The 20,979-nt window shown below is 41.1% G+C and overlaps 1 protein-coding gene across 1 annotated transcript; it reads right to left on the bottom strand.

Moving 5' to 3' along the window:
• Nucleotides 1-31: 31 nt before the first annotated feature.
• unc79 (UNC-79 domain-containing protein) lies at nt 32-19,654 on the bottom strand. Its single transcript, XM_076624220.1, is given in 48 exon segments — nt 32-382; nt 474-596; nt 662-802; nt 873-1,137; nt 1,198-1,373; nt 1,459-1,614; nt 1,675-1,902; nt 2,295-2,546; nt 2,788-2,929; nt 2,931-3,095; nt 3,183-3,323; nt 3,400-3,513; nt 3,593-3,840; nt 3,909-3,997; nt 4,076-4,249; nt 4,364-4,459; nt 4,519-4,823; nt 4,904-5,211; nt 5,312-5,585; nt 6,192-6,381; nt 6,465-6,606; nt 6,679-6,910; nt 7,001-7,122; nt 7,204-7,352; nt 8,174-8,287; nt 8,828-9,022; nt 9,109-9,310; nt 9,394-9,575; nt 9,657-9,814; nt 10,025-10,173; nt 10,242-10,414; nt 10,807-10,936; nt 11,239-11,382; nt 11,484-11,705; nt 11,798-11,940; nt 12,033-12,310; nt 12,395-12,571; nt 12,701-12,842; nt 14,635-14,859; nt 14,914-14,939; nt 17,548-17,762; nt 17,882-18,114; nt 18,196-18,381; nt 18,478-18,567; nt 18,647-18,817; nt 18,875-19,036; nt 19,107-19,226; nt 19,291-19,654. Coding segments are annotated over 48 exon segments (8,280 nt in total). The 5' UTR covers nt 19,313-19,654; the 3' UTR covers nt 32-193.
• Nucleotides 19,655-20,979: the final 1,325 nt, after the last annotated feature.

Consider the following 20,979-nt stretch of genomic DNA (forward strand, 5'->3'; position numbering starts at 1 on the left):
CACTACATGGAATAAACAAATGACTACGAAATTTTAATATAATAAATATATTTTGTAACAATTAACAAATTATTATTGTTATACAGAATGCAACATTCATCTAAAATAATATAGGAATCAACGTTTTCGAAAACGTACTTTATAAAACACTTTCCGATCAACTAGACAGTTTATTTTCTTCGACTTATCTCTTTTAAATGGAATAAAATTGCGTGGCCGTAGAAGATTGCATTTCTATTTGCCCCATCTTGAACTGTAATCGATGCAACCATCGTAAGAGCGTGGCATTTGATTCTCGACGAGAGGAGGCAAAGTGTTCGGACATTTTGTTGGGTGGAAAGTCTCGACAATTTTGCAAACGCACTTGTAAATGTCCTGGTAGCTAATTATATATAAATTTTTCATGTAAAGATCATCTTTCAAAAACGGAATTATTGGAACTGAAAACGAGCCGCTTTAATGATTCGTCTCACCTGAACATGATGCGAATGTAGTATGGGACTCCAAAGGGGTAACAATTTACTTAACAGGATGGACCCACACTCAAGAAGAGCCTCGAGTAGGCTCAGGAAATGCAAATTCACCATCTCAGCCAACTGCAAAGGCAATTTTTTATTTGAGAAAGGAGGAGCTCTACTTCTGAGGACTTCTATGAACTTACTACTTTTGAGAATTGAATCAATTCCAATATACAGGGCGTTATCTTGCCCCAGAACTCCAATAAAATATTCATCGTAATATTATGGCCCTCGCTATTCGATGGATTGTTTTTCGACAACTCTTCCAAATACATTGTCCACAACTAAATACAAACAACAACGATACTGTCAAATTGTATCCAAAGATGTTAATTAATATACACAGGTACGTACTTGACACAATATGAAAGCATGAAACAACGAAGACATGTGTAAGACCGATGCTTTAGATTGTTCTGGGAATCCAGAAAATATGACTTGCACGTGATCTGCAACATGGCAAGATACTTCCTGCGGTATCGGTTGGGCAGATGGAATCGATGGCCCGTGGGTGTGCGTATTATTATTGCCAGCATACATTGCAGTGTGCGTGAGAGAGCCTAATAAGAGCCAGGATAGTAATCTGATGTGTCCTATACAGTCTACGTACTCTCGAGCTCTGAAAATGACATTAACTTCAGCGTTGTTGAAGTTATCTTAGTAATTAATCTTTAATTACCCTTGCTGTATCATCGAAGGTGCGCTATAGAGCCATGGAAGATATCGAGCGACAGCTCTGTTCTCTATATTATTGCCTCTAGTAATTTCTATCGCTACATATTGCGCGAGACCACATTTCAATATACCACCCAATGTATCCTCGTTTAGTCCAGCCTGCATTCCCTTGCTGTAGCTCTACATCATCGGAAAATTCATTTAAAAATTATTAGTCTCGTTATTTGTCGTGGGTAGGACTATTATTTAATGTTATTTCGACTACCTTCACTTTACTCAAAGTGTGAAAGTCTGCCAAGAAATCGAGCACATCTGACAGCTGATTCTTCAGTGACTCGGAGGCGTTCGTATTGTAAATTGGCGATACGTCCGTTTGGACGTTCTCCAAAGCGATCGTGTTAGGTAACGAGCCTCCAATGTCCTAATCATATTCGAACCATAAATTATCCGATCATTACTTTTTAACAATCTTTCCCCTTACCTGAAGCACGAAGTGCAGAAGCAACAGAAAATTCGAATCCGGTATCGTGGTTTTGAATTTGATGGCTTGAATTAATTCGAACACGATGGTTCTTCCAAAGAAGTGTTTGTCTCTGTCTCTAGTGAAGGCTCTGTGACAGAGGTAGCACAGATCCGTCAGGTAACTATACTTTATAGTAGAATTCTGAATGGCGTAGCTCAATACCTTGGCAAAGGGATCCAGCATGCCCTGTAAAAGTATCCCAACTAGATATTTTTCCAACAAAGATCTATAAAGCATTAAAAAAAATTCCTTCCTGGGCCATTGTCTAACCATAACCTTGTCAGGTGAAAAAATTGATATTTTTTTTAATGAAAACACGAGTTTCCAAATAATTTAGCTAAACCAGATCCAAGATCATAAAACAGAAACTCGCTGTAAAACCGTATCATAAATCTGTCTCGAACGAGCATCAAACGATCTCTTAGTCATCGAAAATTCCCGATCATTGCATCGGTCAGCCAGAAGGAATAAATCCTCCGGCACATTTACGTCTTCCCTATAGCGACGACGATCGTGCCGCAACGATAATAATCGCGAACATCCACGGACAGGTTATTTACGAGCGGCGAACAGCTGACCTTCGACTGTTGAATGCTCGGGACCTTCAATAAAGAAATCATGATCCTTAATAACGAAGTGGTGTCTTCGATGGATGAGAGCATCAGCACCAGCCTACGGAACAGGCCATCGAACTGCGTCAGAAGACCGCTCCAGGTTGCTGCACCTGGACCCAGACCTGCTTCTAGCGGCAGACAGTCCAGGTAGCACGCTATGTTGTATAGTATTATCGGCAGGCGCTCCATTGGCAGAGATTTCTTTGCGTTTAGAGCCTGAAATATGAGGATACGATCATTCGTGATCATTATAGGTTGATAGCGATCAGTGGCAATTCTTATTGATCGTAACAAGCACTCATATCTGGATATATGTTTCGTAAAAGATTGTCTTATCGATATTTTACTCTCAATCTCCTTTTGTGAATTTTATGACCAAGGTGCGATTTCTTGCATAAATTGCGTTAGTCATGACGTTTATAGCAAACTTGCAGACTTGAAATACGCATAAAAGTACCTCGAGCAATAATTGCAGAGGTGCTATCGGGTTTAATTCGTTGAAGTCGACCAAGGCCTGAGTAACACTCTTGAAGAACTGCATTCTTGTAGATTCTGGAAAATGAAATGGGTTGTCATAGGTTCCATAGAAGAGGTTGTAAAATCTTCGCACCATTTAAATGCGTTTGGAACATCTGCAAGAAAACTCCATTAGGCGCCAGTTGATGTAGAACACAACGGAGGAATTGATGCGCAACGCTGATTGCGCCACCGGGCAAATGCATGTTGGTCTCGCTTTGCCAAGGGTACATCGCATTGAGGGCCACCCTGCAAACGAAAATATATCATCGAGACACGTTTTTGCAGTGTTATGTTATTTGGAAATAGAACGGTAAAATAAAATTCGAGTCAGACTTTGTCACGACACGTAGGATTTCTGGCAAGAGCGGAGCTGCCAAGGATGGTTCACGATGGATGAACGTGCCTAGGTTGATGATGCATAAACCGAGTTCCTCGTCGGAATATTCCTCCTTTATCGTCCCACATTCCGAACACCTACGACAAATGTAGAAACCAAATTGTGTATCATGCAAAAATAAACATTTATTATTAACACCAAACTAAAAGCTACCTCTCGTAAATGCAGTCGTCTCCGATGCGGAATAAACTTTGCTTCAAGCTAAAATCAGCGTGGTAGGCTTGCTGGGATGCGACATCGAAGTTAGGTTGCAGTTGAGCACCAGACCTATGAACGATAAAAGAAGATCGTAATGTACGATCTTAAATCTCGAATAAAAGTGTTAGGAGTGTCTTCTAAAGTTTACCAAGAGTCTGTACGTCTGGATAATGGGCCATCGTGTCCACTGATACTATCCTTTCGAGGCCTGTCTCGTTGAATACGAACGTGATCCTTTACTCTACCTCTTCGATCAGGATCGAACACTCGAGAAGGGTAATCTGAGGATTCCATCGCTGGAGGCGGTGATTCTAGAGCTACCTGCTTGGTCAGTCTTCTCGGACTCGCTGATCTACTTGAGTGTATCTCGTTCGACGTTGGAACTAGAGATGCCGACTGAAAAATCGGCATTTCTTATTTTTTGTGTAGATAGTAGAACTTGCGAAATGAAAAGTACTTTTTACCATATTCTCAGACGTTGTGCTATCTTGCTTCACCGGCGGCTGTGCTTCGCCTTTACCATTTTCATTGTTATTGCTAAATCTATTGGAATCTGACAAATTTGACAGGGTATTATTATCAATTTAAAAATTATACTGACTTTTTCTATTGAATAATACAATTTTACTACCGATTTCTTGGACACCGAGCGCCTGACGAACGTGCTCGACCAAACCACTGAAGTCTCTGTGAGGTCCGATAGGTAACAATCGTTCAGGCATAGGAAATTCCAACTGCGATATGCTTCTAGGACTCGTTACGTCGCTGGACATACACGTTTCACTATCCTGATCGAACGAGGAGCCTGAAAAAGTTATTTCATTTCTTTCTCATTCGACATTGTGTTTTTTTCTATATCTTCGAAATAGTAGCTAGAATTGTGAAACAGTATAGCGTTTGAAAATCTACAAATACTCACTGACTGTTAACACATCCATCTTGGACAAAGGTGATTCAGGCGAACCGTAAGTATCCTCGCAACGAAGAATTCGTTGACCTACGCTTGGTCGTGGAACTATAAAATTATCGAGTCGATGAAAATTCCATTTGTCTTTTGTTAACAAAGATACTTACCAACTGGACGAATGGTAGTTCCAATTGGTAGAAGTCTTTCAACCGTTGGCGTGGTTAAGGGATAGGGAGACCCGTGCCAGCTCGGCTGCTGGCCATTGTCGGTGCTCGTGACTTGCGAAGATACCGAACTGACTGCTGGAGAGCTCGAATGGTCACTGCTCGTGACTGTAACCACTTGACTTGGAGACACAGGCGAAGCTATGGTCACACTTTGCTCTATACGCTTCTGACGACCCAGTTGTTTAGTATTTGGCGAATCTGAATTACCGCTTGTTGGGGGTATCTTTTCTTTTTGCAGCTCGAATCTGTAGCGTAATCACATTCGTCTTCGTCAGTACGAAAATGTTACAGTGACGTGTTATAGTAACGAAATGGATAATTTTACTTTTGAACTTGAGCTGGCAGAGTGGTTGCGAGAGCGCTGCATAACTCGAAAGGCTTCGAGGAAGCAGTGTCTCCGTTGAAAGCTATCTGTACAGTGATGTTTCTTTCTTGGGCTGCTTTTTCTGGCGCTGGCTTCTCTGGAATCGCTTTCTCTAGAATCCCTTTTTCTGCCCTTTCTGACATTTTCTCGATTCTTGACACAGGAGAGTACCTTTGTAGATCTGGTTGACCACTTAGCAAAGTACTCGTCACCATCATTTTTACGCCCTCGTGGACGCTCCACTTCTTTTGGGGACCAATTTTTGTACTCTATAGAAAAATAATAGAAAGCTAATTAGCGCCAAAGAAGGTTTATTGGTGGCAAAAGAAATGACATTCTGAATTGTTTTAAGTTGAATCTTCTAAATACCTGATGAGAATCCTCCTCGCTACCAAGAAACCAAGTGGGTCGGCTGATTCCTTCAGATTTCCTGATGATGTTTTGATTGTTCCAATCCATTTTCGTCAAGACGTCGGTGGTGGTTCTAGATCCATGGAGCGAAACACTTCTGGTAACAGCAGTCGGGGTTTCCTCCAGTTCGCCGAGCGATCCACCACTGCTGCCATGCAAGGTGCTGTCAGATTTTGGGCTCTCGGGTATTGCAGCCAGCTCGGACTCCGTATCATCCGCATTGATCGAGTAGCTTTGCAGAGCATTCACAATAGCGGAAATTGTAACAAGCAGCTACTGGTGTAAGCACAGGCACGGATGTGTCATGATGTAATTCTCTCTGGGTCCTGGACTGTATATTCTCAAGATACTCTAGGTAACTCTAGAGCCTAGAATCTGCTAGATTGACTATTCGATTAAAAGAAGGGAAGGAAATTCTACTTGATGTAAGAAAGGCCACCTCATAGGTCGTATCTCTTAGCTTTTGCTATTGCTACTTCGTTTCATGCCTATAGTAAAATACGAGAGAATGGTAGAAGTATCGATATCTTTGTTCCCCTGGTCTTGAGTCGTATCGTGAAAATGATTCTAAGATCACTATAAAATAAAGTAAAAAATAAATTTTGAATAATCTTATGACAACTTGCTTCAGCTATTCTTAAAAGAACATGATCATTCTAAATGAGATGACGATGATAAAAATCTGAAACAGAATTCAAGAAGTGCAGAATTCGCAAAGACGTCAACGTGAAACATTCCAAGCTGAAGTAGCCTAATGCTCTACCTTTCCATGGGGAATCTATGATATTGACTAGGATGCAGTATTGCTAAGAACTAGGAAATGTGTAGATCAAATAACCTGGAGTGTTTGTTCGTATAACGGCAGGTCGTTGTGCTTTCTTCCCAATGAGTCTCCATCTGACCATGCGTCGGTCCTGGACTCCGTTGATGAACCGATACCATGGGAGTCCTCATTGGAGGACTCTCGGTGTTCATATCTCCCATACCCATTAACTCATGGTCTACGCCCAGAGACGGTTGTGACACATCTGAAATTCAACAGAACGTTTTGTGAAGTCCAGTTTTCTTGTAGGAATGTACTTTTTATTTCAGAATTATTATCTGTGTATACCACGTGATCTGGATGGCGGACCACCCATCACTACGGTAGCTGGAATTCTTTTGCATTGATGATGCTGCGTGTCCAGGGTGTTTAATACGATCTTGATCAACACTTGCAACTGGCTACACCACGGTTGCTGGCCATACTGACACTAGGCACAATGAGAAATGAAAACAATTCTATGAAAAGGATAGAAAGATATTTAAAAGATTGTCCATCACACCTTGTACAGTATGACGAGAAGAGACATTAACCAAGATCGTCTGTTATGGGGTTCGAGATACCAGAGACTGTAAGTTGGTGTTTGATGATCAGATGGAGGCACACCTTGCGGTGGACAAGGACAATGTTGAAGGATAGCTAGAACCGGAGGTGTCATCACCCATCCCATCACGTGATTCTGGTCTAGTAGTTGAGGAAGATTCGCGATGAAAACGTTGAATACAGGGGAAACTCTGAAGAGAACCACGGAATTTTTACTTTGGTAATTGGTGTTGTTTCTTCTTTCTATTTTCCTTTTTATTATTATTATTATTATAGAATACCTTAATCGTTGTGGAGAAGTATGAAAAGTGCGTTCAGTTTGGTTGTAACCTAGTAGAAGATACAAATGGCGTAGCACGATTCCTTGCGTTTTTGACAGGGGTTTCTCATCCGTTGGATAAGCCTGTGTTTATCAATATTTTCTATTAATAACGGAGGATTTTGGATGAATCAATTAAAGAAAAAAAAACAATTGTTCATTTACCTGGTCCTGTCTAGAAAGGAATTGCATCAACAAGAAGACCAGCAAATGCATGGTTTCTTTGTCAGCTTCTTCCAAATCCACGATTCTGTGAGTGTACCCTGGTAATGCGCTAGCCTCGTCCACCATGTTTAAAGAATGAACGTGACCATCTGTAATACCGAACGCTAGTAAATATGGTCCTTAATCAAAGTTAATCGAACGAAATAAAACGATCGAAGTTTATAGAAATCTTACCACCATCGCTTGCATTTAAAAATTTTCTAAGACTTTCGTTATCTGCGATCATGCACAAGCAAAGCCTCTCTCGATGTCATCAACGAATTTCTAAGGTTACAAATCTACCTTACGTTGGTCAACACCGGGAAACTATCTACGAACATTCACAGTTATTAGGGTAAGCGATCTACCCACTACCAAGAAGAAGAAATCCATCGATCAACAGATAAATTGTCCAAAGAAACTACACGCTAATTTCTACTCGCTACAACTACACAGAAAACATTCTCTTTCAACTTCTAAAAATCTCAATCAAAATCGTCGTTCATACGGACAAACTATGCTCAAAACAACGGGGGAACAAAAGAGTACTCTCAATTCTGAAATTGTCATTTCCCTCGAACGAAACTCATCGCTTACAATTAGCTTCATAGCACAAAACCTACGCAATACAAGAACCAAATTCCCGTATAATCAAATCGATCATCACGACAAAGGAAACACCTTTAACCTTTTTAGTTTAGTTAGTTTATATATAAAAAGAAAATGTCTAAAGCGAGCTCCTTAAAAGGAGGCTGACGAACCATCAAACTTACCACAAAGGTTCCACATCGAACATCCCCAAACATTATCGCGTTTCGCGTACACAGAGGGGGCAAAGGGGGGTGTATATGTGTACGTGTATACGTGAGAACACAGATAACACAGAGGAGAACGGCCACGTCTAAGGCTAACATCAGCAACGCTACTCTACCTGGTATACTGTTATTAGGTGGGGTGGACCCCAGCAACTGACCCAGTCCGAATCTGGAGCTCTTGCGCTTCAGGATAGGCGCCGAGTATTGCCGGCTGTACACCTTCTCCTTTTCTGCGCGGTTCGACACAGTGCAACACAATTGAAAAACGCGTGTGACAGGTGAGGACGTGAAGTGGTTTTAGACGTGGTTTTTACATGGACGATCGACTAGCTTTCTGTAACTCTAAAGCTATGTAGCCAGCAAGAGAGTCGATAGAGATCGCGAATTGTCGATCGTAAAGTCCTTCGAGAGTTAGGGATTCTCCTTTGGTAATAGAATTTTGGAATATACAGGATGTCTCGAAAGTATAAATCGATCACATGGATCATACCCTGTGTAAGGACTATAATTCTACTAATGTCGGAATCCTCAGCTCTCTTTAAGGATTCATTCGACTTTAACGGTATTCTGAAAGAATATGATAAGTCTGTAATCTGACGTGACTTTCAACTTTGCAAGTCAAGATCAGAGGGACATTCTCTGACTCGGACTCCTATATCTTTGAGTCCGACTCTTTACTGTATCCTTTAGACTTTCATGATTCATCGCCGACAGTAATCAATTTGAAGTGAATCACGATATGTCGTTGATGAACCATGAGATTCGTGTACCTTGTTTAGTATCCTGTCGCGGAATCATCGACGCCGGCGCTGACATGGTGCGTTTGTAGGGCCATTTCGTGCCAAAACTCGCGCTCAGCGTCTTTATAGAGTTTGTTCCGCTTCCATCCGACTGGGACAGAGCTTCCTGCGCTCTGTGCACCTTCTTCATGAAGATTTCGCTGTTCAGGTCCGTGTTTCTGAGATCTGCGAATCGATTCATCGATTAGTATACATAGTGTACTATGACCACTTCGGCAAATTCAATTTTACAGCTGAGTTTACAAACTGACCACGTAGATAGGGTACATCTCCGGATCGTTCCAAATTAATTTGAGCCTCGAGAAACAAAGCGTCGAAACGATTCAAGAAAAATTCCCAAGTTAAAACATGTCTGTCGCTGAGGCTATTGTGTAACTGATACAGCGATTGGAGTACCATTGGACGATCGACTATCACTGTATCGAATTGAGTTTCCAAGCAGAGAATCAGAGACTAGAGATATTTAAATTAAACAATTAAATATATTGTGTCAGAATAAATTAATAGATACGACTAGTTATGTATGCAAATCTTACTCTCATAGCTGTATCATGGATGGTACCAAGGTACAAAGTGGCTCTCTGAGCAACATATACGTTGCTGTCGTCCATACTCGCGACCAGATAACAGAACGCGTTTGCTAGAGCAGCTTGCAGACTCATAACATTTCTTAGAGGAGTGGAGTCCATAAATCTAGCTATTAGTGTGACTCTTTCGACTGTTGAGCGTTAATAAATTGAGGAATTGATTTCTTTCAGTTAGCCGACCTCCTTCGTCCTACAGTGTTTAATCGTTATACCTGCCACGAATCGAACGCGCCAATCCGAATTATGGAATTCTTCCTGAATCAGACGCCAGAAAGTGTCCGTTCCACAGGGTAAAGTCACGCAGTGGAGTAACAACGGCACGGTGACCTGGGCTATGTGAGAGTGTTCGGCGTTTAGGAGTTCCCATAGACTGTAGAAGGAAAGAAGCACAATTTAATTCGAGAAAATCATTTAAAATCACTAAAACGGAGAAATATTGTTACTGAGGTGCAACGAATACCTGATGTTTCTATTCATCTGGAAGTATAAAGATGTCGTTGACAAGGAATAGATAAATATCATCTTTCATGGAAGATGTTAGATTCACATATTAAAGTTCATAAGGAATAACCTTACTTACTTTTTTATCAATAAATTTTCTTGGCACCATATGAAGAATCCTTGATGATCCTTCACCGCCATGTTGAAAGCATCTCCGTAAAGGCACATCACGTTTAAACATTGAAGCATATAGTAGAGTATGTCAGGCTTGTCAATCGTCATTATCTCCTATGAATCGGACAAATAGAGAACAGTTTCATCTCCTAAAGTATCATCAGTTTTTACAAATACTGTACCTTCAAAAGTTTGTGTATGTACTGTAGTTGTTCAGGAAGATCCTCGATATTAAATCGAAACTTTCCAACGGAGGTGTGCCAGAAGTCGTCCGCCTCATTTTCTGGACTTAGATTCAATGGTTGATCGTTTTCTCCTATCAGTCGAGGTTTGGCTACGCTCACGGTGGCTGTGGCTGCAACAGAGATTCCTGATCCTTACTAAAGGTGCTTGATGTCTATGGAGAGATTGGTACGATAGCTAGGCAAATATTAAATCTGTGGATTTATGGGATTCGAATATTTCGCGAACCGAAGTAGAATAGACCCATGCTTGGTCAGGCATCAATCGCACGATTTCCCTTGGTCGATAAATTCGAAGTTGCGTTGATCGAAGGTATCGACGTAATTCAGAAAATTCAAGTAATTTAAGTTAATTCTACGTTCACTGCAATTTTACATGATTTTCAGTAATTTTAAAATTCGACATCGAACTCGGTGTTCGAAATTTGATAATTATTTTTCGATTAACCACGTTCGATCGATTTCAAAAATACGAGAGGTAGAACCAGGCGAATTTTTGTCTTACCTACGTCAGTCTCAGAAAGGGTAACTGCTCGAGCAACAGCTGACATGACCTTTTCCGTTGGCATGATAGCTGCGAGATCCAGCTGCTCCGAAACTGTCTCTACTGTGGCTGTCATGATCTGTTCGAAGAACTGATATAAACGATCAAAGTAGCTACCTCCGGTCACATAGATTAGCCTACCGTGTTAATGGTTCACACAACGCCATTTTGCAGTAGAAGAAGAGAGACAGAGAGAGGCACACACAGTTTGTATTTTTTTTTGTTTTTGTTAGACGAACAGCATGCTGCGTATTTTGTTGTTGCAGAAAGTGTTTCGCACAGAGAGATAGAAAGAAAGACGCTGTGTCTCTTAGGCAGTGTAACAAGATCGTGTAACAAGATAATAGAACATCTCAAATTTGTCAACGAGTGAAGTTTATTATGGCAGTATACCTGAGGCATGTGTGCAAGAACGCCACCGACCGAGTGCATTTCCGGCACTGGCATACTAATTACCACGTCGGATTTTGAGTCTCCTTTTCGCGCTGTCTCTGGACTTTTACGTCCATGATCCTCCGCACTTTCGTCGACGATTTTCTGAACGTTAGAAGACAGTTGGATTTAAACAGAAAATTACAAAGAGACTTTAAGCGATCTGGTTATCTGATCATCGCCGAATGTTAGCGTAAGGGACTCACGTCAGGCGGATAAGCTGGATTTTCCGGTGCCATGTAAGTGACCAATTGCAGGCATAATTGATGCCAGATCACGCTAGATTCACAGTAAGTACACTCAGCGACCGCGTTGCACACGTGGCAGTTGTTCCAATTCGAGGCAACGATCGATTTCATCAATCGACACGCGTCCCTGCAAACCCACGTGTTAATCCCTGTGTGCTTATCTATGTTCTGCAATTCCATCTGTAATATTTGATACATTTCATTAGATTTCTCGTTCATTCCTTCGTAATCATATTCTACTCTTAGATTTGTATCCGCAAAAATGGATGCACCTGTTTCAATAATATATCGAGCATAAGAATGCAACAGGATAAATTCAACTCCGAATTGGTAGTGAATTCCATGTGTCTCGGTGTTGGCACAACATCGTCGGACAATGGCGTCGATTTTCCTGATTCGTTTTCGACCACAGAACCTGTACATTTTACACATTAGTAAACCTTCCACTATCGCGAAAACGTGAAAATTCACTTCCTTTACGAATCGGTAATTGTCATTTCGACGTACAAATAGTATTTCCTTCCTCGTCCTTCTTCTTCTTTCCTTTGCTAGGCTTCTGCTCAGACTCGGCAATGTTCATGGTACCCATAACAGCCACGCCATCGCTGAACATGGAAAACAGTTGGCACAGAGGAATGCTGATCTCCAACATAGTTAGCGTTTGCAGCCAATTCAGAGCTTGTTCTTGAACCTTTGCGCAAGTGTTGACAAATCGTTTCGCCACGAAATTGTACATCTTCTTAGCGTCGAAGCCTAGAGGACTCATGTCCCGATCCAAAATTTTACTGGAGACGATAATCGAATAGTTTTCAAAATTTTCACCAAGAATTTTCCAGGCAATAATCGTTCTTGAGCGAAGTATTTCGTACCATAAAATCATCTTTAATTCGTGCAGCTCGTACTCCGGTACGTCGTTCACCATGGCCTCCATCCAGTGTGGCATCACGTAGTCCCAAACGTCTGGGGTAATTACTTCGTAGGGGACTAAGCAGAACAAGCGATTTAGGCCATCTTTTAAGTGCGACGTCCTCGAGGCCAATGTTTCCCTTAATTGCAATCATTCGTTTGTCAAAATCAACTTTATTCGGGTATCTATTTTTTTTTAAATTAATTTCTATGGCTAAATTAATTTTATTACTCCTCGAATTCCTAACAAGAATTTTCAACATTCGCACCAGTGTCCTCCGACTCGAACGTAGTCCGCCGGATGTGGAAGAAGACAGGAAATAAAAACTTCGTAATGAGTTTTCATCACTTCCGACAGCCATCCACAGACGTATTCGGTTTTCAATTTCTCCAATGCACTCTCTGCTTGCCCTATGGTAAAACATCGCGATAGATCAGACGTTGTTCCTAAGAAAACATCTCTTAAAGTACGTTTGAGAATATCACTGGTCGAATTTACCGTAGTAACCGGGTACTTTATCAGTTCGTGTGTTTTCGAATGGAAACGATACAAAAGCGGAATTTTGGATCACACAGCAAACACGGGAAAGGTACAAAGCTATTGAATCTGTATTGGCAGTGTTACTTCGACAGCATGCAGAAAGTATCATTGAATCTCTGAATCGATCACCGATGGAATTTTGAGAAACCGATCGATCGAATTGTATTCTTATTTGGAAAATTCTTCGCGAGTTTTAACATGGCTATTCTCGAGAAAGAATCACTACTTCGATGCATAGAAACTTCGCACTCTATTCTTTCAGCGTCGTCATTCTATGCATCGATCTTTGAGAGACTCGATCAGCCGCGACGCAGACGCACTCTTGTTCCTTATTTCTGAGATTTCAGTGGAAGCTCTTCGTGTGTGTGTGTGTGTGTGACATGCACACGTAAAGGCAACTTAACGCATAGGCGTCAACCTAGCAGATCGTCGTCGAATATCAAGAATTTTCTACAGTCCCTGACCATCGAATGTAAAAGATGTCATTTTTCCAGGCAACAGTACTATGTTACAAACAGCAAATTGTACTCTTTTCTTTATGCTGTTCAACTTGTTGTTAAAAGTTTCGGATGGTCGAAACTCGATAGCCGAGGGCTGTGTATTCACGTAACATCAAATATCAATTCTATCTATGAGAGAAGAAAATTCTATAGACGTACTTCAAACTACACAGTGACGAAGTAAGGGAATAAACTGTGAAACGATAAGAAATGAAATATAGAAAGATCGGAGAAACAAGCTGGAACAGCTGCAAAGCTGACGCCTCTACGACAACGAGTTCAACACAGGTAACATCGAATACATTGATTTACTGATACAATTTATAGTAGACACACACACAAAAAAAAAAAAAATATAGGGAGAATTTAGAGAGAGAAACAGGAAGACAACATTGAAAGCTATTCAATTGGAATATGACGAACGGCGATAGTGTTCACGATCAAGCTCTTGTCAAAACACTAACAAATGTGTAACATGTAAATGTCTTTTTACCTAACCATGAGGATTATTCATTTTCTCTGTTTCGTTCTTTTCTAGCCACCACTTTGTCTAACGTTAAATATCGTATAGAGTGTAAAACATGGAGTAGTAATTGTGTCGAAAGCATCTGAAGACAAAGCGAAAGAAAAAGAACGAAAACCAATGGAAAAATCGGCGATCCGCTCGAATGTGCCTACGATCGCGGCCAAACACTACCTACGGTCTAGTGATGGGCTCGAGATGCTTCGAATCTCGTCGAGTACGACGCTCGTGTCACGTGTTGCTTCGACTCAGGCTGCAGTTACAGTGGACGAGCTGTTGTTCTCGTGGATGAACAACGTCTGAACACCGAAATGCACACACTCGTAAGAATGTACATTGGATGTGTTTGTCAGCAGGATAAGGTCTAATAAAGAAAAGAGAAGTTTAAAAAAACTAAAAAGCCTTCAAAACGTCAAAGAAAGGAATTCTTATCGTTTTGCAATTATTTGAAATTTGTCGGCAATCCCTTTAAAAGATTCGAAGCGACATCGTGACATCATCGTCGTTACTCGACATTATCCAAGACCCTCCGCCGCCCATTCACTGCTCATCTACGTTCTACGTTCATTAAGTGTATAAATATGCGAAGTGTTAAATTACCAACAGAAAAGATAAGGTGCATAAGGCTTTTTTTAGTACCATCGAAAGAGTAGGCAGTAACATGAAACCAATGAAATAGCATTGACAATAAACGGCCGAGTATTTCGATCGAGGTTTCTTGATTCGGCGTGCAAAGCCCGACCAGCAGCCAGACACCGTATCTTCCAAGTAGCTGTCTCTCCTCCAAGGTAGCCGAATCGAATTGTCCACCGCTCCCGCTACCAGAACCACCCCCGCTGCTCCCACCGCCGCTCCCTGGGAATCCTGCGCTTCCCTTATTAGTATTTATTTCCAAGATGTCTCGGTTACTATCCATACTTAGCGGTTCAGCTTCCTTAAGCAGGCTGCAAGTAGAGAGGAAACCTGGTCAGTGGGATGTCAAACGCGATCTACGGCCACGTCTGGTTGTGGTCGGCTAAACACTGGCAATTTTTCACGCGATAATTTTTTCAACAGATCGTTAAATATGATTTTTAACTGAGATCGACACTCTCTCGGTTAAATCTATCACTTGGAATCGATAGACGAAGGTTCTCGTTGTTTCATATTGAAACATTACCCGATAGATAGTTTCGTTCGTATCTCGAGTTATGGTAATAATTAGAGAAAGAGTGAATTTGATCGAAAGTGAAATTTAAATGCAAATAAAGGAACAAATTTCAGTGCAACTATTACTTTCGACGTTGTTTCCAATTTTGATCGTGCCGCGATTCGAAGCTTCCACTAACGATTTCAGGCGAGCGAGAAAATGAAAGAGCACCGAACGTCGAAGAATCGAAGCTTCCACGTTCAATGGTGATTTGAATTCCTTCACGATCCTTTCCTTACTTATACTCGGCAGAATATCACACCCTTTTGTATCACAAAAGATAATAAAGAATCGTGTGACGGTATCGATCGTGAAACAGTTCATAAAATTCTATATTAAACAACGACAATGTCGATCTACTATTCGGACATTCTGTGTTACAAATGTTCCAAAATAGAAATCCGATTAATCTACGTCGACCACAACGTCTGTTCGATCAGACGCGACTTTAGATCGTGCTCACCATAAGAAATTATATCCATTTATAATAGTATATAGACAATTAGATCGTCGAGAGAAATCTTGAAAGAATTCCTATCTCAAATGACAGCAAATGTAATTCACTGTTCCGTGTTCTATAATTCTAACTACGGGGACTCATGCTAGTTTCAAGATATCAAAACTACATGCAGTATTGATGTGTCCACATTCGAGAAATAACATTCTAGACTATAAAATAAAAAAAAAAAAAAGAAAGAAAGAAAGAAAGAAAGAAATATCAGTGAATAGAAGATATCAAAAATATCAGTGTTTCATAGAGTCCGCGATTCTATTATGAAAATAACAATTGAAGAAAAAAAAAACAGAGAAAAAACAGATCCCCGGATATCCCGTTAAAAGAGTGTCTCTGTTCGTGCAGCATACCAGTGTGTCTCGGGTAATGGGTATCTATTCAAGCCTGCACCAGTGGGTCCGTTTTTATTTGTAGAAACGGTACCAAGCTGCTGGTGCGTCGTATCCAGGACGTGATACGGCGTGGTGTCCTCGCATTGCAACTTTAAGGTGCACTTTTCCTATGCTCTCTACTGTGAGGCTGAATGCTTCGGAGTCACGTGTCTTTCGCTTGTGGATAACTCGAAGAAAAACTTGTCCACGCTAGCCGCCATCCGGTTTCGAACGCTCTCCACGATTTTCGAGGCGACTTCGGTGCTGCGCTTTTCATTCAACGTTTTCGATAGTCGATAGAAGCGATTTAGCGAAAGTTTGTTCACGTTGGTTATCGCATCTCGACTCCTTTAATTCGCGAATCGGTGAATCACGTTAACGCCGGATCTAAAATCTCTAGAATTTTGAAATTTTTGCAAAGACAAATTTCTTATTTTGAGATTATATCCCCGATGAATCCATAGAGATTTTCGAAGTCTGGAGGCTTTAGCGTCAATGACGGATCGAGATGTACGCGAAACAATTTATTATCAAGTATGATAGAAAGGAACGTGGAAGATACATTCTTGATCGGTATAGGGTGACATGCGACATCTCGATCGTTTCTGTGAATATTCAAACACAATAATATGGAGCATCGATTAACCACGTTTAATGGAAATTACTGTAATCGACAATTTATGCTACACGAAAATATAGCAGAAGAGTTGCTTCGATGTATCCTAAGTTTCCATTGAACGTGGTTACAGCATAATGTCTTACCAAGCAGGATGGACCAGCACGAACAAACACGCAAAGCAACAATGATCCTGCGATCATTCGTTAGTACGCGTCATCGTGTTACTTTCGAACACATCGAAGATTGGACATCGTGGATAGTGATTAACAACCATCGTTTGGATGCGACCTGTTACCTCTAAATAAATAATTAACTGTCCCGTTAACTACAATTTTTAACGATAAATTTGTCTTCTTTTCAATGGAAATCTTTTAATATCGCACAGTTACCGTGTATATCAGAAATTAACACATAATTAATACATAACGTACGATCATGGTCGCGATCTGTGGGTTGGTAAACACGAATGAAACCAATCGAACTGCATCAACGTGCGTCGCATACGTTCACGTCATCAAAAAACGCTTCTGTCGCAGAAAGGACTTTGACATCGACGATACGCTAGAGACAAGAGACTCTGTATCTTTCTTACTATTATATATTTAGACAGGCGTACGCTCAAAATTTAGGATATTTAATCGATTGAAATTCTCAATGTTTAAACGTATCAGAGATCCGTGTGAGCGAATCTCTCGTCTCTAGTCGCGACAACGTCTCATTAAACTCGTGCAAATTACAACGACTGTTAGTGTCCCTTGTCCCAACCATAGTCCCCATCCTTGTTCCGATATCTTTCGAACGTTAAGCGATACAGGATCTTTTAGCAAATAGAAAATGAGTTGGAAGTTAGGTGTCTCACCTGACGATCGCTTGTACCATATAGGTCTGCGTCTGAGGATCCAATTTCGATATGTGAGGCAACGCCGTATGATACACGTGGTCCTCACCTCGGCCTTTATCGTGTCGATTAGTGTGACATTTCTGGCAATAGCGAATCGGATGGTTTCCGTTGTAGCTGGCGCATTCGGTGGAGAAACAGACGCTGATCGCCGACTTGTCCGTGGCTTTACAGTTCTGACGTAATTTAGAAACGTTAAGACGTGTCAGACGGGATTAAATTCTCGATAGAAAGACCCATTCTCGTGACTGAATTTATTTTAGATTAATTTTCAACTAAAAACCATTCGACTCACCTTATTTTCGCATATCATCGACACCTGTTGCATGGGATGCAAAATATCGTAGAACATTTGATTAGGATGCGCCCTGTGTATTTCATTCGCGCATTCGATACACAGATACATAGGTGGCGGTGTTTCTGTAGCGAATGTGATAGATATTCGATGATCGTAACAAACTTTGCCAGCTTCGGCGTTGCCCGCATTTGGACAAGAATCTCTTTGACAGACGAACGGTGCCAAATCATCTGCATATGTTAAATTCATATTTTGTATTTTATCGAACGAAGGTTTCAGCGATATTATCAAAACCCCGTGGGGAAACGCACTTGCGAATTTCATTAGAACCGCCCTGCGATCGAAGAGATTTGGATTGAACGATGGCCAGTAGTAGAACAGTAATTTAGCTGCTGAAGCTCTTGCCGGTGCTGTGCCGTAAGCCACCACGCAAAGAATGTCTTTTACCACGCCTGGTTTCAGTGCCATTAGACATTCCAATAGTTGACAATGGTGAGCTAAACAATCATAGACGTTTAGACAATTTTTTCGCAATCTTTAATTACGAATACATCTCTGCATTTTTATAAAAATATAACGATGAAAATTAGAACCTGGGTTAGTGGAGTATTGAAAGATCATCATGATAACAGCCGCTATCGACTGACTAGCTGCGTTCTCCGTTCCATCCTCGGTTTTCCTTGCTATAATTAAAGCAACATATTTGAAATAATCAAACATGTTTTAGTCTGTGCATCTATTGCACGAAACGAAGACACCTACTGATGGTGAATGGTAGAATGTAGAAACAGAGATAGTTGACGATATCTTGATGAAGTTCCACTGGAAGTACCGAGATCGAGCTGGCCGTGAGATAAGGTACATTGTCGATCATATCGTGGTCCAAAAAAGGCAAGAGACACGCGAGACACTGAAGCAATGCCTGTCCAAACACTGAAACATGGATTTTGAATTGCAAACGATCGAATAAAAGCAAAATATAGGACAGACCTTGCAAACCGGTGTGAATAGAGGAAACAACATCGATCAGCTGAGTGAGCGCGTTGTACAGCTGTTTGTAATCCAAATTCGGGTAAAGAGCCATACGTTCTGCGTCGTACTTCTGAGACTTGATCATTTCGAAAGGTGCTTCGCGAACTTCTTTTAACAGAGCTGTGAAACAAAGCATAAATTATCAAACGATTTTCAACAGACACGGATAAAACGATATTGCGATTATTACACAGCAGCATTTGAGAAAAAAATTTCACTGTGTTTGCCATGTCGAGACCGGAAGGTACAGGTTGACTACCGTGAAGAAGTCTCTGATAGTAGTCGTGCAGATTAGTTAACTTCAATGAATCTGAAAAAGAGCAGTTATACGTAAATAAATATACAAAACATCGCGTCATTTTTCTAGTACTCACATGCTGCGAATCTGGTTCCCATTTTCTGTATTTTTTACTCCTTTTGCACTTTACTCGATTTTAGTTACTAAAATGACAAGGCCACGGTACACAGATGATAATGAAAACACCAATGAATTTCACGTTACTCCATTGTCAACCACCTGCATTTCCTCGTTTTATTTGTGGATTTTTCCTCGTTCGATCGCCGCGACTAGGACGAACGACATAAAACGCGAGACCTCTGTTCGTGATATGTTTTGCAACTGCAGAATCAGCACGGGTCCATTCCAGCACAGTCGTCGATGGAGAATGAGCGCGCAGGTCGTATCGACCTGTTTGGGAGAGCGGCGCCCTCTCATCTTTTCATCCCCTTCCGACGCAGAGCTCAGTCCCCGGGAAAATCCAAAAGACACGAACAAATTTGAAAACTTCTGAAAAATCGCCATAGCTGATATCGATGTTCTAACGTAGATTCGATTTGTAATAATTAATCAGAGGTAGCGACGGATCTACTGTTAACGAAATCGAACACGATGCTACCAATGTTCGTTGAGTAATCTTTTTACGATGAAAATTATATAATAGTTTTATTCTTTATCATTTTTGAAATCGCTGACATCATTGTTTCGATCGAGCGATGTTGGCGCGTTTGGGAATTCATTGCGACCAACGAGAAATAGAATCCGTCGACCGATGCTCGTTAAACGTGATATATATCATCGTCTAATGACGGAAAGCCGTCTGAAGACGCGTTATGTAAGAAGCTTCCGTGCGATCACGTAACTTCGATCGCATGAGGTTTGACAATTATTCCGTAATATCATTATCCTTGATCCAATGAGCTGCAATTACGGTCTTTAAGAGATTACCAGGTACCGTGGAATTTACGACAGAGCTGCATTAGTAAACGAGCCTTTCAGATCGTTACCTGTTATCGTTGCTTCGTTTCGGAAAACGTTTCGAAACGTTGATAAGATAGTCACGTGTCTACATTGGTGATCAAGTGGTCTATTCTAAACTTTAGATATCCGACTCTGAATCGGTGATTCGAGATTCTATAATTTCCTTACTTTACATCTTTCGATCTAACCGGTTGTTTTTATTCCACGATTATGCCATATTAAGATTTTCTGATCATAAAACGATTGAATAATAAAAACGAGCGAACAAAGCGAAGTCAGAAAACAAAGAAAAGTGTACCTGCCCTATTTTTCTCCTATCATTTTCGTGTATTACGTCACTGTATCTATTTAAAGAGCCAGGCTAATGGAACCCATTTTTCCGGAACTGAGGGGAGGAAGATAGAACAGGGGAAGGAAATTTGAGAGGGAGGGAAGAAGGAAATTACTTTGTTCGATTCGTAGCTGTAAAAAGTCGTTCCTTGATCATCCGCAACAGTTGTCGAGCTAAACAATCCCACGGATTTCGTAGCGACTTTCGTGCTAAAGCACCGTGAACCAGACTGTAAGTGTGTCACGAGGGGTCGATTCTAGGCCGACCTATGACGTACGACTAGCAATCGATATCATCTAAATACGATGCACACTTGCGAGCGGTGAAGTCATTCTCCGGAATACGTGCACTTTGCGCGCGGATGTTCGATCGCCACACCGAGCCGCTTGTTAATCGAAATATATCTACGACGACACCGGAACCTACCTTTAAATATACCTTCCGTATCCTGTAATACGCGCTAGGCCGATCGAT

Source organism: Bombus vancouverensis, chromosome 14 (genome assembly GCF_051014615.1).
Source record: "Bombus vancouverensis nearcticus chromosome 14, iyBomVanc1_principal, whole genome shotgun sequence".
NCBI lineage: Eukaryota > Metazoa > Arthropoda > Insecta > Hymenoptera > Apidae > Bombus > Bombus vancouverensis.